Consider the following 24,484-nt stretch of genomic DNA (forward strand, 5'->3'; position numbering starts at 1 on the left):
CCATCAGTGCTATTTAAAAGAATCACCAACTACTTAAATGTTGATTTCTTCTTGCCATTGCTGTAATTCGACAAGTGTTTGATGCTTTGGAGATTTGCACTTGTCTACAGGGAATGTTGCTGAAGATTTAGTTTGCTGACCTCAAGCTTTTGCACAAACCAGTTGCTCTGATGTAGGCATTAGTAACCATCCATCTTGCAATGCAGCATGACTGGAAGAATAAGCTGAGACCTGAACAACTGGGAAAATTTCTACAATTAGAAGGAGACTTATAGATTTTTATATGCGATGGAAATCAAGGGATATGTGTTTAGTGCAGGAAAGTTCTACAGATATAAAAGGTCAGTCATGATCTTGAATGGCAGAGCAGGTATGAGGAATTAGAACATAGAACATTACAGCATAGTACTGGCCCTTCGGCCCACGATGTTGTGCCGACATTTTATCCTGCTCTAAGATCTATCTAACCTTTGCTTCCCACATAGTCCTCCATTTTTCTATCATTCATGTGCCTATCTAAGAGTCTCTTAAACGTCCCTAAAGTCTCTGCCTCCACCTCCTCTGCCGGCAGTGCGTTCCATGCTCCCACCATTCTCTGTGTAAAAACTTACCTCTAACATCCCCCCAATACTTTCCTCCAAAATTATGCCCCCTTGTGTTAGCCATTTTTGCTCTGGGAAAAAGTCCCTGACTGTCCTCTTGATCCATGCCTCTTATCATCTTGTACACCTCTATCAAGTCACCTCTCATCCTCCTTCACTCCAGTTGGAAAAGCCCTAGCTCGCTCAACCTACCCTCATAAGACATGCTCTCCAACCCAGGCAGCATCCTGGTAAATCTCCTCTGCACCCTCTCCACATCCTTCCCATAATGAGGAAAACAGAACTGAACAGAATACTCCAAGTGTGGTCTAACCAGAGTTTTATAGAGCTGCAACATTACTTCGTGGCTCTTGAACTCAATACCCCGACTAATGAAGGCCAACACACCGTTCGCCTTCTTAACAACCCTATCAACCTGCGTGGCAACCTTGAGGGATCTATGGGCATGGACCCCAAGATCCCTCTGTTCCTCCACACTGCTAAGAGTCCTGCCATTAACCTTGTATTCTGTCTTCAAATTCAATCTTCCTAAGTGTATCACTTCACACTTTTCCAGGTTGAACTCCATCTGCCACTTCTCAGACCAGCTCTGCATCCTATCAATGTCCTGTTGTAACCTCCAGCAACCTTCTACACTATCCACCACACCACCAACCTTTGTATCATCAGCAAACTTACTAACCCACCCTTCCACATCCTCATCCAAGTCATTTATAAAAATCACAAAGAGCAGGGGTCCCAGAACAGATCCCTGCGGAACACCACTGGTCACTGACCTCTAGGCAGAATACGCTCCATCTACAACCAGCGATCTGAGCCTTCCACGAGGAACCTTATCAAACGCCTTACCAAAATCCATATACACCACATCCACTGCTCTATCTTCTTCAATGTGCTTTGTCATATCCTCAAAGAATTCAAAAAGGCTCGTGAGGCATGACCTGCCCCTCACAAAGCTATGCTGACTGACCCTAATCAGTCTATGCTTCTCCAAATACCCATAAATCCTGCCTCTATGAATTTCCTCCACTGATTTGTCCACCACTGAAGTAAGACTCACTGGCCTGTAATTCCCAGGGTTATTCCTACTCCCTTTATTAAACAAAGGAACAATATTTGCCACCCTCCAATCATCTGGCACTACCCTTGTGGCTAGTGAGGATGCAAAGATCATTGCCAAAGGTGCAGCAATCTCTTCCCTCGCTTCCTGTAATAACCTTGGATATATCCCATCCGGCCCCGGTGATTTATCTATCCTAATGTTTTTCAAAAGTTCCAGCACATCCTCTTTCCTCATGTATCAGCCTGTTGTATGGCATTCTCACAAACATCAAGGTCTCTCTCACTGGTGAATACTGAAACAAAGTATTCATTAAGGACCTCCCCTACCTCTTCCGACTCCAGGCACATGTTTCCTCTTTTATCCCTGATCGGTCCTACCCTCACTCTAGTCATCCTCCTATTCTCCACGCCTTGGGGTTTTCCTTAATCCTACTTGCCAAGGCCTCCTCATGAATAGCCAATTGAATAGCCAATTCCTGCTTCTATTTCTTCCATCCTCAAGCTTAGTAAAACCGTTCTCAGCTTCATTGCCATACTCAGATGCTGCTAGAACTGCAATGGGAATGATAATATTGGCCACTAGCCATTGCATGTTGGTTTGCTAATGATTCATAAATGTACGAATGGGCTTGACCACCACTTTCATGCTGGATAGAATGGGCTCCAAGCTTTGTGCAAAGCTTTCTGTCATTCTGTATACGCAACTGCCTTTTTCTAATTAATATCCTCATCGGAGTCTTGCGTTATCTTAACATTTAAGGAGCTGACATCTTCAACATCTTTTTCCTCAGCAATGCCTGCAAGCTGCTAGTGCCCACAGACATACAGTATCTCAGCTCTTTATTTTCCTTTAAGTTGCATGCAATGTCAGTTTTGAAGCTGGTGGCTGCGAGTGCAAAATCGAGTGACACTTCATCTTCATCATTATTGTCTTTATCTTCCTGCACAACCTAGACAGATTGCAGTTTCTGTGTATCCAAAATAAGTGAGGGCAGAGAGCAGGGAAAAGTAACAACTGCATGCTGGTGTTTCAAAAGAGAGTGTGGGTCATCTGAAGTAGGCTTCGATGCAATTATGCAGTTATCTTTTAAGTTTTCAGCTCTGCTTCTGGTCACAGCCTCAGCAACGTAAGCCCAATAATGGCCAGCATCATCTCCTCCACAGGGGAAGGTTATGCAGATATTCCTGTCCACCTGTTTGGCTGGAAGCTGTGGTCTCTGCTTTCGTCAGTGTCAAGCAATCCGTCAGGATGATGTGGCCAGTGAAATAGCTCCCTGAAAGTACTAGCTGTGAGTGTGAAGCTCCCAGCAGTGCTAAATGTGTGAGGCGATGGGTTCGTGTATGAATGTTAGGTGTGCATCTTGACTTGAGGAGATTGTTGGTAGATGAGTGATGGTAGGTGATGATTTAGTCAAGTGCTTGAGGCTCGTGGTGCTGTATGTTGAGGATGGCAGTTGAAGATACATTCACTGACTTTGTTCACTCCAATAAGGTCATTAAACTTCTAACATGCCATATTCAGGTCTCAGGAGTTTGAATCTAGGGATTAACCTCCAGGAATATCTGGTCCCATTGCCTTTTTATTTTGTATCTGGTGCCCTCTGAAACCTCTGCCAAAACATGATGTATCTCATAATTCCCAACTCCTCCACCTATGCCAACCTTTGGAACACTGTATGCAAACTCTCTCTCCCATGCTGCACTGTTCTTCACTGTTTCCCAGTAAGTATCCATGGTAGAAGACCTGCTACCATTTACTCCAGAAACAAAGCACCTTCAAGCAGTGCAGGCTAACTTTAAATGGTGCTCTCCATTCATGAGATTGGACCCCTGCTGAAGCATCCTCCTAATGAACAGCTCAGTTAACAAATTGCATGAGGCTCACATGCCACCTGCATTATATTGAATAGGCTCTAGCTAAGTATCTCATGATGCTCCACCAACCCTCACTCCCATACCCCCACACTCAACTTTTCTCAGGTGTTTTCAAATTCAACTTTCTAAACCCTCAGTAAGCCTACATAAATGTTAGCATCATTTTGCTTAATTATAAAAGATACCTTGTTTAAAAAAGATCATTTCTATCAGGGTTTCCTGACTTGACTTTATGAATATTTTTATACATGCAAATGTTGTTCTGATTCCCAAGTTTAATGCATTAGATCTTGGCTTTTCATTGGTAAAATATCATAAAAACTGCCTCCCTGTCAAACAGACCAAATCAACAGGATGACTTGTAAACAAATAGGTACTGGAAGACAGCTTTTCTTTACATCTTTGACTAAATGCTTTCAGATAGCTCCTTTGATCTGATACTGCGATTGCGAAAAACACATCTGGTTTATTTTTTAAATTATCCCTTTTACAGGAGGCACACAGATGACAGTAAAATTGATACAAAGCTTCTTTTTAATTTCATAGGTCACGTGGAATCCTGCAAGGCATCTAGAACAATTTATAATCAACAAGCACGGCCAGATTCTGCTTCATGCTCAACTAATGCCCCATTCTGTGTATCTTTTATTTGCACATGGAATATCGTAACAGTAAACAAGTGTGTTTTCATTTTTAATTTTCATATTATTCAAATATAACAATTTAGCAAATCCAACATCTTCCCTCTCTCCGTATTTTCCTCGTTTCCTTTCCCCAGAGGGTCATTGTCTCCCTTTGGGAGAAAATCTATGGATAGCAAAAACAGCTTGCCTCTGTAACCTGGGGCTTAGCTGCAGTGGCATTGGAACTACCAGATGTCAGCCCTATCCCACCTTATAAAATGACTATTCCTTATTCTATCCTGTTCACCTAATATAAATTCTTAGAGGATTGTGGCCAACTTGGGTCTAGTCTACAAATATACCTTATCACCCAAAAAATAGCATATAAATGTTTTACTTTCCTTTCTCTCCTTATTTGTTTACTTTTCTAATTATAAGAATAGTATCAGGCATATTTTAAGAATACTACAGCATAATCAATAATTAGAATATTTTAATGAATGATCCCTCAACAATGAAAAGACCCTCCTCTTCTTACTTTGCCTTTTCTGTTAGAGATAGCAAAACATTCCCCAGCAGCAGTACATACATGATGAAGTTTATGGTCATATACTTCAAGTTAAAATCTGTGCTATGTTGAACTAGAATACCATTCAATAAAACCATCAATTTATTTTGGACAATAAAACATCTGAGACTTATCATTGTCTCTCACACTGTTGCAGGCTTAGGCTATTAAAAATTGTATTGTGCTCGATACTTGATTCAAATTGTAGATTTAAAATATTGCATTCTAATTTCACAGAATATCAGTTTGATAGCACTACAGGCTGAGAAGGCACCTGCAATCTGCAAAGAAAATAGACTACGACTGTAAAAATGTACATTGCACAATACGTAAATGTTTTTTTCTGCTTGGTAGGGATAGGAAGCTGATAATTTTAGACCATCTTTAGCTTAAAATAAAACATTGGCCTAGAAGTTCACCTGCACTGATTCTCTGACCTTCAAATTATGTTAGCAATTTTTCCAACATTGTTTTAAAAAGCTTAAAATCATTGTGAAATTTATTAGAGCCAGTTCCCAAACAGCACCGGCAGATTCCCTTGTGTAACGCTGCTCTGCTCCAGGAATGGTAAATGTTGGTGGTCAAATTTCCCATGTCGGCAACACCCTTTCTCATAGCTCTGACCTCAGGAAGAGGTCCTTAAAGGGTCATTTCACGATACATCTATCATTCTTTCAGCTTCAGGAGAGAGTTGGCAAGGAATGAGTGCATGACAATGATGGGGTGGGTGCAGGTGTGGTGCTAGAGTCCCCCTGGGAGCACAGGAATTTGCACAGGCTTCTGAAGAGTTGTGTACAGCTTCCTTGTATCAAGGATATCTGTGGCAAAGTGTTGCCAGGAAGGTGTCTGTAAGGGCATGAGTGCCCAATGTAAGTGTCTGCCTTCGGGAGGCTGCTATTGAACTGAGTTCTGGGTGTGAATACAAAAGCCAAATTGACCAAAAATCACAACTTTCCCCATGAAAGTTGAGCAATTTTTTTTTACTTCAGTGATGCAGCAGTGAGCATCAAAGTTTAGATGTGGCACATCTCAGCAGAGAAAACTTGGAAGAATTTTGAAGCAAGATTCCTGGGAGTGAGAGCGAACTTGACCTTGATGACAGTGCAGGCACTTATGTTTGTTTGCACCTATGGTTTTCAGAGATTACACGTGCATGAGGACAACCTTTAGGAAGAGTATCCTGCAATGATGTTGCTGCAGTAACTGTTAATTAGGGGTTTGTCCCTGTGAGCCTGGGTGGAGAAGGTTTTCAGTGACATCTCTCTTCTCAGATGTTTTTTTCATATATTTCATCTAATGAACTTTCAATCACATTATTTTTTTGTATGATTTCTTCCAGCATTTCAGACCACTGAATTCTGATGGTCAACCTATTGAAATCAACTGACAGTGCAGTGATTGGGATCCCAGTTTGGGTCAGTGTATTTTAGATTTGATTTGCAGTGAGTTGAACTGCACTCCGCTTACAACTGGAAGAGAAATGTTTCTGACCATTTAAATTATGTTCAGTTTAAATCTTCTGCATTATTAAAAGCTCTTTTTCCTAGGAATGAATAGCAACAATGACTGTTAAGCTCGATGAAGTGCAAAGTCTCGTCAGAAACAAATTTTGGAGGTTACACCACTATTGACGTCACTTAAGTGAGCTGGACACCAGCAAAAGTACTCTAGGGTACATAAAATTCTCATAACAAGAAGTCCATATGCTATTAAGAATTGGTGTTAAACCTCTAACAAACATGTGCAAAATTGGTTAACGTCACATAACGTAATTTTTGTCTACACGGCAGCAGTTATTCTGTTGCTGTGCAATCAAATTTCTAGGCCATTGTATTTATTTCAATCCAACTATTGTCTCAAATTCAAATATTTTTGAGCATACATTTTACAAAGGTCATTATTATGTTGCTTGAAACTCCTTTTGCTTTGAACTTTCTCTTGTTATGATCATTGGAGTCTCAGCAGGGGAGTCAGATTTACATTGCTCAGATTTACATTGCTCACTTGAATTACACTGGAGCTTAAGGTGTCAGAACAGCATGCATCCTGGAAGGGTCACTTAGCATATATTATATTGCTGAGTCTTCCACTCAATGCAAAGAGTTTCTACAAGAGCTTCACTTTTCAGTTAGTAGAAAATGGAAAGCTTGCCGCTTTTACTGTCAAGCTTTAAAAAAAATTGCATTAGAGTTGGATGTGATATTTACAATAATTATATTGCAACTGATATGAGGCATTAAGAACCAGCAATATACTATACCACAGGCACTTGCACTGCTCTAGTTTCAATATGGCACCAGTAAAAAAAGGTGTAGTATGACTTGTTTTATCATTATCTATAAAACATTAATATTTTATATGAATAAATAAAAAGTAATTTTATCAACATTTCCTAATTTAGAAAGCAATTTTAGAGGACAGAAATTCAAGGGGAAAACATTTAAGAAAACATTTAATTTAAAACAGCTATATGAGATGGAAAGAACAACCTTGGTAAAATTTGTAGGGTCCAGTGCACGTTGTAATTCTGTGCTTTTGTAATCCAACATGTTATACAGTGTCCAAAAGGCTTCCCCTGGTTAAAGACCAACAAAAACCCCATTTCCCACTAGATCTGAAAGTGATTACGCATTAGTTTGCTTTGAATCCACTGGGTACATGTCACCTCTCTCTGCTCCAAACCTGTTTACATGATATGTTATTGCACAAGCTATAGTAACTTCCTTCATCTTGATATCGCATTCTGCTTACCAGGTAACACTGCCAACTCCACTAGCAGTAGAGTAGCTCATTCAACCATTTAATTTGTATGTGTGGGTAAAACCAAGGAATTCCCACTCTGAGGGCAAAATCAGCAAGAGATAGATCTCAACCAGTCTGGTCTAATGACATAGTACTTGTTTCAAAGAAACAGTCTATTTGTGAGAAACAGATACTTGGAATACCAAGAAGATATCTAACATTTCCCAAATATTATCCAAATATAGTAAAAGGTAATATGTTAATGAAAATTAATTGCAAAGTTTGGGCTGTTACTCAGACAAGATATTGTTCCATTTAGAAATGATCAGTAGCGGCAAGTAAAACAGAAACTTACTGAAACACTGTAGATGAGCAATTATTTGACTAAGGGACTGAAGGGTAACAAGGGTTATATACTTTATAATGCTGATAAGATCAAGAAAAACCTCTTATTAAAAAACTTTTTTTTGTTGGCATTAATGTATGTATCATTCCTCAGTGAGAAGGTAAGCAACTGACAGCTATAGCTTACCACAGGGATCTGATGATAAAGCCGTTATCTAGCAACATTGGCTCAAGTACTTTTAACCGCTTAGTATATATACATATAAAAAAGGAGGCTCAGATATTGCTTCACCTTCATTGCAACAAGAAGTATTTTTAACTGCTGTCCAGCTTTGTGGTAATATTGTTACTGGTCTGGGGTAATAATCAGAAAATGAAAATTCAAATATAACTATGGAAACTCAATATGTTTTTTTTAATCTGCAAGTAAAAAGTAACCATGAAGGTAAAGGAATATCATTTAAAAATCCAGCTGGTTCCTAACAACCTTAACTGCCCTGTGCTACAATGTGACTCCAACCAGACACCATTGTGGGTGACTCTTAACTGACCTCTGAAGTGACATAACACATATTCAGCTGTTTAACATTTTTTCAGAACAACGAGGGAGGAGTAATGTATGCTGACCCTGCCAGTGACACACACTTCCTAAGAACGAATGGGAAAAAAGGAACCTGACAGAAGGGAAAAGGGATCCATCGCAACATTCCCTTGACTCAATGTTTAGATGATCCTCTAAATGGATGCACATGCTGTCAGCACAAGGAAGATTTGCACTGTTCTTCAGAAGCCTATGCAAATTCATGTGCACCTGCAAGGACTCTACCCCCAATGGATAGTAAAAGGCTGCTAATATAAAGATTGCTGGATTTCATATCCAATCGTTAGTATATTTGTATGGTGTATGGCTCATATAGCAGTCTTTAAAATGGGATCTTTTGTTAGGTTGGAAAAGCAATAACATATTGCAGTTCTTTGTGAACTTCTGGATTGACACTGTGATGAGCGACCACTTCTTTACCATAGACTGCTGGGGCAATTTGCCCATGGCACTGCCTATTCTGCATTCCTACTTGGCAATGAATTCATAGCTCAGAAGACCTGGGAGCTCTCCCAAGTTATGCAGAAGAAGCCCATGCCTTGCAGCTCTGGTTTCCTGTAGGAAATGAAGTCACTCACCAAAGCCAAATCCATTTTGAAAATGAATTGAACTCATCATTTCATCTAATGATGATGCAAACAGTCAACTAAATCACTTTCTCTCTGCATTCAAAATATGATGACCAATTTTGGAGAGATAGAAATCACTTAGTTTAAGTTCTAATTATATTTTGCTGAGCAGTTAGTCTTTTGGTGAATTACTACTACAGCTTTTCTTTAATTCATTGTGCCCTTTACACTTAACCATGAGAACAGGTGTCTCAGATTTGTTTGTGTTCAGCAGGGTAAGGGTAAATAAGTTTCAACATGCACAAAGTAGTTCAATTAATACTAATGAAGAGTGCAATTATTTCAATTTACACCACTGATTAATTGTGAAACACAATGAATACCAATACAATAAACAAACATGACAGTCAAACCTTTAATCAAGTGGATGATCATTAGTCAATTAACTTGTAATCAATTAATAAATAGAGTTAGTTGATCACCTCTTCTCACACCAATAAACATCAAGTCTGTTTCAGAGAATTTGGCTGTAGGGAGGATTTTCACTAATTATAGTTTTACCAGATAAAGGACCAGCAAAAATCTCACTCAAATCAATTTCCAATTGCCAAGAAATTCATCGCTGGTTGGTAGTGTAAAACATGCTGCATAGTGTGTCAGCATATCGTACTCTGTCTTTGATATTTTTTTCCATTGGGGTCAATTGAATGGAGGCAGAATGGAGTGAAGTTCCACTTAATAACATGATTTTAGTTAATACCTTTGTTTGTTATATTTAAATGTAATTTTACAGAAAAAATGATAGTTCATCTATTTGATTTTCATTTCTATGTGTGACTGACTAGCAGATTTTCTGGAATATTGCTTACAGTAGCAAAGGCAAACTCATTCACAGAGGCTGAAGTCTGCCGGTTTCATCAAACCATCCATTGCTACAATGAGTCACAGATGTCTGTAAAACACATTAAAAATTTCATCTCTGCATTCATTTCTACCTGCAAAGCCTTCTTTTTTATGTTGTGCTAAGATGAGACTTTTAATATATTGTGTAAATATCTGAGTTCTTGCTGACTACACTTTCATGTTGACAATTCAATCTATTTTACAATTGAATCTGCCTATGTAACCTCACCACATCTTAATTATACCTTTCGCCTCACTCTTGTTATCCCTTAGTTTATAAATTAACAGAAGAAATGTTTACAAACATTAGATTAGGGTAATGTGCTTATTGTCTCTCCTTTAAGACATTGTGAAGCTTTGTTTCTAGTAGCCCTGACAGAAAATGACAAAATGCATCACACTTGAGGCTGGGAAATTCAAGTGTCAGGTGGCCCTTGGGCTCTAACCTGCAACCTCTAAATTCTTATCACTAGACCACTGGGTTGTTGTGGCCATTATTCTCAATATGTCTTCCCCAATCAATATTTACTAATTTTGTTACAGCAAGGCTATCCTATTAATGTATGGGTGGGAAGCATTAAACAGAAATGTACTCGTGGGCTATTTATCATCCTGTAAAACTTGATCTCTAATGTTCCAACTGTAAAACATTTAATATTTTCAATAACTCTAACCAAAGAAAGATACATAAAAGCTACAATGCTTAATATGTGAAAATCATACTAACTTCTGTTTAACTTTATATTTAGGGGAGGGGTTGGTTGAGAAATAGGCGACTGTATAAATTTTAAGTGGTTGTGGACACAGACACCATTAGAGCTAAAGTGAATTGGATAAAGAGCTGTACAAAATGATTATCCAAAGCTTATTCTGCTGTCACTCTTCTGTTTAAATAGCACTTTCAGAATTAACATAGAAATAGCCTTTGGAATGTTAATCTTCCAATATGATTCTTTATGAACTCAACATAGATTCAAAATGCTTCTTTTCATTACTTGCACAGCATTTCAGGAAAAAAAACACAGTAGCCAATACTTCGTTCCATGTCTATATTAGGTTTTGCAGCGATTATAAAATGGCAGTGTGTGAACAATTACTTTTCAATGCTCGCATACAGCAAATGGAATTACAATAGAAAAACCATCCATTAAAAACAAAACTTAGTGTGCATTGACTCCATAACTTCAACAATGGTGCAAACCATGTGCACAAAGCTCTTTCCTGGGTGCAGGAACTCGGGTTCCAATCAGGCAGATCTCTGTCTATACTAACCAACCAAAATCAAAACAGTTGCAACTGATCCGATACTGGTGGCAGCAGTCTGATTTCAGTATTAAGGAAGCATGACTGTTTTGCTCGTGAGGTGATGGGTTCAGCTAACAGTCTGTGCAGATAGCAATATTGAGAGTATAATCCAACAGAGTGAATTTGTTGTAACCTTTTGAAGAATTTAGTCCATGCCAATCAAGAGAAGGAATGTTTTAAAATTGGCTAAAACTGCTACAGTTGGAAGCTTGAGTACATCAGAAATTCTTCTTTCTGATAATGTATATGTTGGCATTATCATGTACTGATAATACAGATTTAACAAAATCACTTTTTGATATAAAGCTGCACATTAACCTACTCCTCTTGGGTTAAAATATAGCTACCAAATCTTGTACAATCATAGTTCATTAGAGAGCTAACTTTTATTCATAATGAAACAAAAGTATTGAAAGTGGAATCTACCATTGTGATGTCACTCAATATAACCTTATCCACTGTACACCACCACAATGACACCATCTGGCGTCTTTCTAGGATGGGTGACTGCAGAGGCAATGACAGAAAATGCTATATTTAGTAGTCACCAAGTTTAACAACATGTCTGCCTGTGTTTGTGTCAGCTTATTTTCTGCCACTTATACCTCCCTCAAAGTAAACTTAATAAAGCTAACCCTCCCTGCTTAGTTTATTTTCCAGAAAATTAACTCTAAGCGAATTAATGATTTAATCAAATTGAATCAAATTAAAAATTGTAAATTATATTTCAAAAACCTGAAAAAATTGACCATTTACAAAGAACAAATATCCCTTTCAAATACTAAAGAATGACCATGAAGTGCTTCTGATGATAATGAAAGCTGTCTAGCCCTCCTGCTTATCAAGGATTCACCAAAGAAAAAGTACACATTGTTAACATTAAATCCCTATAGGGGACCTGAAATAGCTTTCACTTAGCATTCCATTTTAATTGCTAGGCTGAAATAATTCCAATCTGTTTTTTTGGCGTGCCACTAATTAAAACTGCAAGATTACACAGAGAAAAATAAATACATCATCTCTGCTTGAAAATGAAAGTTTTCTTGAATGACAAATATTTTTAATCAGAGCCATATGCACAGGAGCTTGGAGGGCGAGCTTAATCTCAAAACCACTCCAGCAGCATAAAACAATTCAGTGGGTTATAATTAATGTCACAGTCATAACAGCAAGCTCAAGCCACTGTTTTTCTTTCTACTTAAGGAGAAATAACTAGCTGTTATCTCTGTGCCTGCAGAGCCTCCCTATTGTAGATTCAATAATACAAGAGGTTTCTTATCACCATTCGAGGTGAATGATTGTAACTGTGATATGTTTAGACAATGTGTTGTATTTAACCCAATTTACAGGTGCCCCAGCTTGGCCACAGCAGTAAACACTGGGGACTAATAGGGAATTAAACATGTACAATAGACTAACTCCATTTACTCTCAAAACTGAAATGCATTTAGTAAACTCACTTAAAGAGACAGTAGCCTCCTTCAGGGCATGTGCTGTCATTTGTTATTTTCATCATGGGGGAGGGGGAAATCTGCTTTTGGTTGAATTTATCTTATCTGGTATGGTGACCAAGTTTGCAAGTGCAGTACTCCCAAGTGCCACAGTTTATTTTATTCTTCAAATCTGCCAATTCAAACTGCTGTCTCTTTAATACACAAGAGCTGTTTATTCTAATAGTCCAATAAAATAATCTGTGCAATTCACTTACATCTCACCATTTTCAGGAGATTCCATGCAATTGCCACAACCTATGCCAGACATGACGTCCATCATTTTGTCAAGAAACAACAATAACATTAACATTGTGAGAATCCCAATGGTTTGGCCACTAGATTTGACTTCTTTGGGATTTAAATAAAGATCATACAGGCCTTCAAAAAAAACGCATTTTCTAACACAGCAATATGACTGAAAAAAACTATACTGCCAGAGGAATCAAAGGAGACGATTTATGATTTCATTCCGATTGACGGCCGATTAAATTAAAACAGATCAGTGTTGCAATTCTTGGGCAGGTGGCTCTAGCCCGGTGACAGCCTCAGAACTATTAAATTGGTGCTGAGATGGAAAGCCTTCCGCTTGCATTCACGCACTTACTGATCAAACTGTGACAAATGAGATGTTACTGCTCTTGTAAAGCAAGGCTACAATCTGTCAAACCTGAACATAATTTGTGACCCTCAGTGACATCTTTTTTTTCTTCTTAGTTTGAATATGGGAACAGTTGCAGAATTCCCCAATACCGCATGTTTTGAATGCAGAGTACTAAACTGGCACAAAATGCTAATGTGAGCTCAAAACTATTTAACAATGTTGATAATTTGATCAAGTTCAGTGAAGTGGCATTCAATAAATTATTATGTATCAGTATAGCAGTCATCTTGCTGAAATTTCTAATCACCAGTAATTCTAGTGGGAGGGTCTCAATTTTCATTAACAGCTGTCATCTTGCTACATTCTGAAATGGATTTAAAGCACTTTAACCTTATTAAAAGCAGTTTTTCTTTCCTTAACTTTTCCTTTTCAGTTTTTCCTTGTGGGATTTTGATTTGGGTAATTCTGACAATTTTACCCAGGTAATACACATGCAGATACAAAAGGAATAGAAATGCTGGGATTTAAATCCTAGTAGTTGGATTTATCATGGCAGATAAAATAACCGTACAGGGAAAACTGTTCTTTCCAGGTGCAGCTCACAGTTTATGTAAAATGTATAACGTAACATGCATAGAAAGACTAGTAGGATACTGCATCCATATTTGGCAAATGGTGCTGTAATGTGCACTAATCCAGTCTATCACGATGAACTTTTGAGCCAGCTTTTGAAATGCCCAGACATCAGGAGCTGTCATCAGTCTTTGTTCTCCCCTTAATGCAATAGGGGCTCTGGTCAATGCACTGAGAAAAGACCTGCACCCTGCTAACCTTGCCTATTAAAGGCAGGGTCTTAACAGCTGTCTAGAGTGCTAAGAGGTCACAAACACAGTTTGCTATGCCAACAACTACCACTCATCCCTAGTGAGTATGCCACGAGACTTACGGTCAGGCTGATGTCAAGAGTGCATTGCAGGCATTTGCAGTTGTTAATACTTTAAGAGGAAAGGAAGACTTGTTGTGCTAACAAGCTATTGTATTAAGTAATAAAGTATAGCTTTTTTCTTGCAGCCTATTTAACTAAATTGCAGTCATCAATATCGTATTAACTCATGACCCATTTGTCTGCTTTTCAGCTTTCTCAATGTTACACCTAGTAATCCCAACTACTTAAAAGGTTATTTGAGAAATTTTGTGAAGTATTTTACAGCTGATTCTGAGTAAAACAGGCATGTAATAACAAACAACAAAAGGAAAGTTGGTTTCTATACAATTCTCAGAAAAAAAATCAAGAGTATTATCTTTGCTTTCATGGTAGTAGGTGAAGGGAAATATTGTGGCATTTAGAAGAAAATGTTTCCTGCATTGAAAAGTTGTCATTAGTGCAATGCAAGCCAAAGGAGTTACTGCTGCCTGATTTTTTTTTCCCCCCAGAGGTAATTGGAGTATTGGTTTCAAACCGTCATACATTGGGTTTAACCAGAGCCCTTGTTAAGACTACCATTCAGAGATCACCACATTCCATTTGTGACTTGTGACAACATTTTGACACTAGGAATGCAGAACTGGAGGTCTTAGCCATAGCTGTCACTTGCTTGTATATGATTAATCTTATCTCTGCACTTTAGCAACTCCCAAATATAGCTCAAATTAGACATTTAAACAGCTTGTGGGCTTAGGTGAATGTTTTAGGCAGTGATATGGCTGCTTCACTTTCACAAACCAGTTAAGTCTCTGAGTGCCTTCATAAGACGGTGCAAGTACTCAACTTGTTTGTGTGTACAGAAGGTACTGTTGAAGGCCAAAGAATATAAACATACACCTGGCTTTGAAATTATAAGATTTCTGATACCCTGCAGTTCAGTTAACGATGGGACACTTATAATATTTTTATTTTTGAACATTTCCTAAGTTATAGTTAAAATCATCATTCATTATAAAAATTTTGTCATATTTAAAACAGTAATTAGCATATCATATAATAAAGACCAATTATGGCTATTTGACCCATACTATTAGTTTTAATAATGTTAATAATTTAAGTTCAAATAGATTCATTAATTTAACATTCTCAGTTTCTTTAACTGAATTTGATATGAACTGAATGGTAAAGAATTTAGCTAATATGGATCTAAATCTTAAAATCATTTGAAGATTGGCTCAGATGATTCTGAATTTATTCTGAAATGTCAAAATAATTACAAGAGTTGCTGTTGTTTAAAATAGCAAAAATACCAGAGAAACAATCCATCATTAAAATAAGAGCAGAATGTTCATTTATATATCCAAACTCAGAATCAAATGCATTTATAAAATAGTGTCTAATGTATTGCTTTGTCTACTTAAAAGTAAGATGAAATCATTATTCATAAAGTTTTAGTCTTTCGCTAAACATAATGCTTTGTCCTTTTGGAAATTATCAATTTAAAAACAACAGATTATGTATGAATGAATGAAGTCTACACCAGTTGAAAAAATATCATAGCCATTTGCCTTAAAAATGAAAATATTGATATTAACAGGAGGGAAAATCTCTTAAGATTAACAGGGAATCAATACAAATGCAATTCTGAGCTTTTATTTGCAATGCTGTTCTGCTTCTGTTTGTCATGGGTTCATGAACCAGAAGCGACAATCTACATAAATGTAAGTAAACAGGATGAATCGGAGAACCTTCTGTCCATCTGTCATCAAGATATATTCAGAATCTAATTGACTTTTATAATCTGGTAAATGGATAGTGACTACAACAATTACAAAATTTGGTTCAAAATGTGATAGTTGCAATATTTCCTCCTTCTCTCTCACCCTTTCCTTTCAAATTTTAAAATGAAACGATTAAAGTGGTTGACTTACAAAAAAATAATGCTTGTAGCCATGGGAGAAAGCATTGATGATATCCCAATCCAAATTTTCTCATTGGTCTACACTGTTTGTGAATCAATAACGAGTATTCCAAAACCTTGTTTTTTAAATAACTGTAAATTTGGGCTGAATAAATTGCTTATTTTGCAAAAGATTAGTTGAGGAAATTTAAGAACTTTAAAGTAATGGATCTATTTCAATAAAATGAGGCATTCAAAGAAATGAGAAAATGGATTTCAACCCTGCACAAGTTCAAAAGACAAATGTTCTAAGGATATAATCAACTTACTTCACATTTGACATGAAATATAAAAATATCTTTAGGCAGGGAAATAGCATGAGGGGATTAATTTTCCATTTCTGCATTCAAATGAGGATACTGTTTTGGAAGGCAGCCAGTCAGAAGCAGGTTTGTTTTTTATCTTTTTGAAAAAAAAACTACTTGTGGAGAGCATAGTACAGCTGGAAATGTCTTGTGTCCCTTGCTAGTTCCTCCCTTGAGACTCTCCAAAGGGTATGAAAATATTCACCAACACTTACCCCTTAATTGTATTCAAGCTCCCAGAAGGCAACACTTGACAAAAATCACCATTAGCTCCTGACAGTACAACATGTTCAGGAAATGCTTACCTGATCAATAGAAAATCTATGGGGACTTACTTTACAACTTTGGAATGGTATAAAAAATTCTTCCTTTTGTCCGATATGATAAAGTATGTGGCAGAATTTGTTGTTTTATTTCCCTTTTGTTTTTTTTGTCTGCCAGAAATGCTAAAGGCCAGCAGCGTATTACAGAAAGCTTCTGACAAATTAATAAGTAAATGTCAATGAAAGAGAAGTGAAAAATGCTCTTATTAAAAACATTTATATCTTGATTCTGGAGTTCTATAAAGCCAATCATCTTTCCAGCATCATAATGAGGACAAAACAAATATATTAACTTTAAACAGACAAAGTGATGCATTAGACTGGATTTCAGCCCAGAGGCAAAACCTGTGTCAGGTGGGGCTGTTGTGAGGAGATGAAACCTGTAAAAATCGTTTTTGCAAAATTTCCTGCAAAATTATACTAAAGGCCTCGTCTAAGAGAAATTCCCACCATAAGCAGTTTGAGTGACAGGGTGGAGGCCATTCAGGCAGGAAGCCTACTTTCAGAGGTCATAGCCAATGAGAGGAGATCGGTGTATCGGGGACAGAGAGACACTGTGGTGGGGGAATTTGTTCCAATCACTTGAGAAGTCCAGATCATAAGGAGAATTCAGATCATGGTGAAGGGTGTGAATAGAACAATAGCTAGAGGTACCATATGGTGGTTAGCGGGTAGTTAGGAATGATGGTTAGCATTTCTATTGCTGGCATTTGGGAGCTGGCCGGAGCTGGGGCTAAATGGTAGCTATGGGGCGAATGATGCAGGCAGATTGCTGTGTAGGAGAAGTGGTTCATGAGACAACTTGTTCAGCCCATTGGAAATACACCTGCTCCTTCTGGCCATCAAAGAGTGCAGTAAAATCACTTCTCTCATGGATTATGACCATCACCCATTTTCAACCATCAGATTTTCAGATTTTTAGTGCTGATGTGGCTTCAATCCAGCCATTTTGGGGAATTCAATCCCATTATGTGTGAGTGAATGGCATTGTTAAACTTTATAGAAAAAAATAATTTTAAAAGGTGAAGTAAAGTTGACCAGAAATATTAAGCTGTTACTCCTCACTCAGTTTATAATTGCAATACCTTGATTTGCAAATTTTACTTAGCAGATTGGTCTAATCAGAATCTATTCATGGCTGATGCTTTATCAAATTAAAGTAAGGTTTTTGAGGCTGTGCTTCATTGAAATTTCTAAAGTATAGATTGAAATGCCATTTTAGTGAAATAGAGATTGTGGATGTTTGGTAATACAGTCTAAATGAAAAATGTAATCAAATATAAAGGTTTAGCTTATACTAAGTTGAATCAAGAATTGCATTCAATCTTTAAAATATGTTATCTGAATGACACCAGCTGCATTTTCAAATAAATCTCACAACTGCTCTGTTTCAACAACGCATGTGACAGCAGCATAAAAAAAAGTCCAACACCCAGACTGGTCACAACAACCCCGGTTTTACTCAGGATTGATCAAATGCAAGTTGACCACTATACTCTACTGACTCTGGTAGCTTTAACTGGGGAACTTTATTTCCAAGATACCACCAACATCTAAAAGCAATGAAATGTGGGTTTTGCGAAGGTCCTGCAGGAGAGACAAAAGAAAGCCTAGGCACGAGAAGCCTTGACGGCACCCTCTGTTCCTGGATCAACAGAGAAAGTTAACAGAAAATATACCTATTTGGGCTCTGCATCATCTCCCCACTTGGCAGGAAACTCACAGCAGTTCCCCAACTCTGACCAGAGTTAAAATTTAGTCCAGGCCCAATGACATAATCGAAGTTTGATTTGCATTTTAATTGAAAGTCCCACCAGCTAGTCAGGGAGCAGTCTTTGCTGTCTGATCAACAGTGCAGTTGAAACTGAAGAATGGGACGAGGAAAGTAACTAAGTCACCTGACTAGTTCTAACTGTCCACTTCCTAGATGTCCACCGAACAAGCAGAATGAAAATGACCACTAACAAAATGACCACTAAGGTGTGTGTGAATTCTCTTAAAATGTAATGCGCTGGACAACTACAAGGGCAGACAGTAATATTAACATGCATTGATTAATATAGTCTGGAATTGTAACAGTGCATTTACAGGCAATTATTAGTTTGTAAATTAGTATATATTGCCTCAATTAGCTTCAGTAATCATAATACTGTACCTAACTGAAGGTTTTACTGCAAACCAGGAGGCAATACTGTTAAAATTCTTAAGAAGAAACCTTTTATGTTAGTCATTATCTATCTTCATGTTCTGCAGCTTTACATGAATTTAGGCATTGCATATTACAAAAACCAAGAGCTAGTGACAGGACGATGATTTATGTCTCGAGCCAGGAAGATTTGGAGGGCCCACAGAGGGTAAAGTGCAATAGGGGGAGGCTAGACAGCTGCTCTCAGTGGGCTTGCTTTGGCAGCCAGGCTGTAGTTACCTCTTGTGAAACCTGTACCTGCAGACGAGCTGATCCACAACCACTCTCCACTAGCAGATGGGGCGAGGAAGAAACAGTAGATGAATATTAAAGGAACACAACAGTTCTTCGATCAAGCAACAGATTTGAACACTGGCAAATGAACTAACAGACACTGCAAAGACACGTGCTGGCATCAACATGACAAGATAGCGCAGATTCTCTTCCTTGTTGCAGTGAAATAAAACCATAATCTGAAAGCAGTTCATAAAAAAATATAAAGGAGGAGTATCCATGCAGTATGATTGCTCCCAAAGGCATGCTTCTTCCCTGAGGGCAAACCAAACTTCGAATAACTTCATGTTCTACATCCAAATTTGTGCTTCATTAGGCTACAGAGTTTTCAAGGTTTCCATTGTGGACACCCTAATTGCCTATTTGAAGCAGTAATTCCAGTGTGAGGAAGGACCCCAGTATCAAATTCAGCCACATCACAACAAATGGGAGTGCCATATTGATATATGTGTATATGGGTGGCTGGGAGTAGAACAAAAGGCTGCTATTTGTCTGAAGGCTCATGGGGAAAGATGCCATATCAAAACCAGCACAACATCCGTCAGGCCTGTCTCCAACTTCCCTTATCAATTACTGAGCTGTCATCTAAACTCTTGCACATAAGCAAATGTTAAAACATTTAAAACAAGCCTGCATAATGTGTTTCGCCTGTAACGGCAGAGATCTATCTTGGCAGATGTGAAGAAACAGTAGTTACCAAAGGAGTTCCACCCTTCAATACTGCAAGAATAGAAGCAACTGATTCCATTACTGGGTTTTATTTTATGTAAAAGGAAAGGGATATGCAATATTGTGTATTGAACATACTGCATCAGAAATTTTGTGTGTCTAAAGAGAATGCCACAGGGGTTATTCTACACTTGCTGATACAATACTGGGACCATATGTGTATAGTGCATGTGCAAAATACCCAATTATGATGCTTGATTACTTTTTTAAATTCGGGGATGGAAAAAGAGATGGGGGAGGTGGGTGGGCTAGGGCAGTCTTGTAAAGTTTTATGGGTGCAAGTCCTGCTTTTAATAGCATATTTTCTATTAATTGGAAATAAGCTAATGCGAGTCAGAAAATTGTTTTAAATTGTGTTTTAAAATTTGCTTTTAATTTCCATACTTATTTGCTTTAAAGTAAAATCCTCAGTACTTAGTTTTGGAATTAGCTTTACGCATGATCATAATTTTGAGATTGAAGTAGCACCAGCTGTGCTTTAGGTAGCAATACAGAGAGAGCCTTGATGCAGAGATCAGTGTAACAATGACATTACAATGACAGCATCCCTTTAGCTGTGTCAGCATATCACAACATTTTTGTTTTGCAAATTCTTGACATTAAACATTTCAAGATACATTAATAAATTGAATTATGTTGTAAAATGACCCATCTTCTCAGTTCAATGTGGTATCTGAAGTGGATTAGCTCAATTTCTTATTTATTTATTCTGTGAAAGATGGCCACATTTGTAAAGGTAGGTCATGTGCATTTGATTTGTGGTGGTTTTAAAATGCAGTCTAGTAGAAGGTGATAAAGGGGATTCTCTCTCTTTCAAGAGCCATTACTATTAACATTTAATTACAAAGTACCATGAGTGCTCCTCTTGAAGAGGTCAGGCTTCTTACTCCCACACAAAATGTAGAAATCGTTCCAACTTCCATACACTATTTAAATTTCAACATTCTTTGTTTCTAAAATTGGAACTGTGTCCCCCCAATAATCTCTATTTTTGCTTGCTTTTTGACTACACAGGACCATATATTCTGAGACAACTAGAAAACTGGGGTAGTCAATGGTTGTGACAAACACAGTTTTCAGAACAAGTAATAAAAAAGTGTGATTAACCACAGAGAATCAGTTCTCTTCCTATCCCCCACAACATCTTCTCACCCCCACGAGCTCAAGATTGAATCTTTCATTTTCATGTCATCTTCTACTTAGTGACTCTGTGATGAAATTACATGCTTGTTGAAATAGAACTTCAGAATATGAACTCTTGCAATCAGAAGATGAATGTTTTACTTGAAGCTTCTCTATTACCTTAGTTTCAAAACTTAAATATGTGTATGGAAAACACCTCAAATAGTTGGCTTTCATAAATCCAATTGTTGAAATAATAACAAAAGTTTGATGAAATTGCTGACCACTGTGGACAACAACCATAATTATTTATACCTCTAAATTTTACGAACTGCACATCACTTGCAGGAGGAGTAAGTCAGAAAACACCACTGAATGTCATGAAATAAGTTTGTTATCAGCTAGGTACATACCAAAGTGCAATAAATATAAAGCAGCTGCATGTTTATTTAACCTATCTATGCAGATTTGTCAATGCCACGTAAAATATTGACATTAATATTATGTGTGCTTATGTCATTTCAGTCACACAAAAATGATTACATGGATAACACTGTGATGTGAGTGTATTCATTTACATTATATTTTGCAATGTATTTTGAAAGGCAAATCTATTAAGGTTTTTTTCTTACCTTTATAGTGATATGAAATGTGATGCCTACAACAGGAAAATCTTAATGAAATAGTCGGAGATTTAAAAACACACAATAGTGCATCTTACCTTCTTTCAGCATGCCTACTTTTAGGCATTTCATGAAACGGCAAGCCTGGCAGGATTTGCGTCTACGCTTTGTGATTTCACATTCATTCGTCGCGGGACAGCTGTACTCAATGTTACCTGCAGTAACAAAAAGACAGAGGATATGTCACGGAAAAATTCTGATCAAGCATTTCACTTTAAGAAGATATAACTAGATATCTGACGATTTCTTAAATCAGTTCCACCTCTTTCTCCCTCTCTTTGCTCTCCTCCCTACCCTCCTCCCAGGCCGTCTCTAGTCCTCTGTGGTTAAATACATTAGTGTCTTAATGAAAATGCATTTTGTTTATTGTCCTCTGGAGAGGAGGGTCATCGCACAGAGTGCATAAATTGCTAGTGCAGACAAGGCAGGTTGGCAGTGAGTGTAATTGTAACCTTGATACTTCATGTTAGCAGCACTCAGGGTCCATCACATTCCCCTAGAAACATATGCAACTCCCTGTAATTAGCACCGCATCCACCTGGGACAGCAGCTCTGATGAAATATTTCAGAGTTAATCACACTTTGTAAACACTGATTTATATTGACTACCCTTCTCTGAGCCGACGCTTCCTCATTAAATAACAGATTAGTGGAACACTAAGAGACTAAATACTAAAAACTCCTCACTCAATGCAAAACCTTGTATAAAACAACTGGTCTGGGAAAGAAATCTATTTGCACACATACTCCTTTCAGACGATTGCTTGATAGAAATTGTAATTTAACTTGTATGCAAGATGACATACATTACACAATCTCTACTTTAGGAAAGAAAAATTGATTGTTGAAATTCCTAATTATGTTTGCGTATACGAAAAAGAATAACTTTCTAATCGTGTCTTTATATTTATTAGAACGGAGACCAATGACTTTGGAATCAGAAAATTGAACATATGGCCTAGAAGTTTGATTTTTGTTTAGAATAAAATGCTCTCTTGGTCTTGTCTATATTTGCTTAATTGAAGATATTAAAAATTTAAAAAAACCTACTGGAGTGCATTTATGGAAACATTTATTGCCATATGCAATCTGTAACTTGCTGTAAAAGTGTCTTCACAGCCACATAAATGAAAACAGCGATTGGGTGACATAATATAGCATATGGGGCAATGATTGTGCATCTATCAGGCCAGTACCATTAAGCACGGCAGCCATTGATGCTGAATGAAACAGGAACTGCTGAGCAACAAACAGATTCAGTGACCAAAAACTGAATCCATTATAACCTAATTACCTATAGAAGCTCTTAGAAATTAAATGGTTGCAGTAATGTAATAGACTCAGTTATGACAGGAGAGTGGAGCTTTGATGCAATGGCTATATTATATAATATACCACCACATATACTTCAAGTTTTCAGTGGAGCTCTCAATGTTGTGCAAGAATGGAAAACTCCCATTTTCTTAGATGTAACTCATGATTTCAGATAAGAAATCATACCCTAATTTAAAGAAGAATTATGATTTAATTCCGAATGAACTAACCTTTTATAGATGATGCGAGCTGAACATAAGCCATTCAAAGCCAAGCTCATATTGGATCTATCATATTTTGTACCTTTCAATCTTTTTATTGCATCATAATTTATCTGAATGCTCTGTACAGTTGTTACACATACTGATATAAATGAACTAGGTCATTGTTGTTAATGGAGGCATTTACTTCCGGGAAAAATGCTTGAGAAATATTTTGTCAAAAATTATTTTCAAGTTTCAATCTCTCATCCCTTTCATTCATTAGTATATGCATCATTAATGTTATTAATGCCATTCACATAAACTATTCATTTCATTTTAGATATTAAAAAAATCTCCAAGTTCCATGACAAAATGAAGGTATTTAATTTTAATTTAGAACATTATTCACCTTAAATTAGTGAATATATGTGAAAAAGTGAAAATCTGAGCATGTAAATAAAAGTGAATAATGTATGTTCTTTAGAGCTAAAGACACTTGGCCAAATTTAGTTATACCCTGAAGAACTATATCTATTGAGCAAACAATAGTAAAAGAGCTGTGCTAATAGAGGAGGACCAATAAATATCTTTGAAAATATCCCATTTTTTTCAGAAATATACTGTACAAAGCAACTTACAGAACATCCAAGTAATTTGTCATTCTGAATGACTATAATTGCCAACAATCAGATTATTCCTGTCAAAGACAGTGGAAAAGACTAAAAGGAGTTAACAGCACAGTAGGGTAGCACAGTACCACAGCAGTTTGCACTATTGTCTCACGGCTCCATAGACCTGGATTTGATCCTGACCTTGGGTGATACCTGTATGGAGTTTGCATGTTCTCCCTGTGCCTGTGTGGGTTTTCTCCTGATGCTCCAGTTTCCTCCCACATCCCAAAGATGTGCAGGTTGTTAAGTTAATTGGCAACTACAAATTGCCTGTAGTGTGGATGGAAGATTGGAAAATCAGGGAGTTGTCATGGCTAGGATGAGAGAATAGGTACAGGAAGTGGGAGAATAGGATTGATGGGATTTCTCTGAGAGTCAGTATAGATTCAATGGACCAGGAATCCAGTGTTTGAAATTATCTGGCAGAAACAACTGCTGACCTCTTTACATTATCTGGGGAAAGTTCTTAAAGCCAAGTTTG

The 24,484-nt window shown here is 37.4% G+C and overlaps 1 protein-coding gene across 22 annotated transcripts in view; it reads right to left on the minus strand.

The window, feature by feature from the left end:
- The window catches only part of esrrga (estrogen-related receptor gamma a), a 264,711-nt gene that overhangs the window by 36,372 nt on the left and 203,855 nt on the right, over positions 1-24,484 (minus strand). For 21 of the 22 annotated variants that reach the window (XM_052011550.1, XM_052011555.1, XM_052011560.1 and 18 more), the window contains one exon: positions 21,854-21,970. The exons of the other annotated variant lie outside the window; for it this stretch is intronic. In XM_052011550.1, the coding sequence (XP_051867510.1) occupies positions 21,854-21,970 (117 nt within the window). The remainder of the gene's footprint in view (positions 1-21,853; positions 21,971-24,484) is intronic. 22 annotated transcript variants of the gene reach the window in all.

Source organism: Pristis pectinata, chromosome 3 (genome assembly GCF_009764475.1).
Source record: "Pristis pectinata isolate sPriPec2 chromosome 3, sPriPec2.1.pri, whole genome shotgun sequence".
NCBI lineage: Eukaryota > Metazoa > Chordata > Chondrichthyes > Rhinopristiformes > Pristidae > Pristis > Pristis pectinata.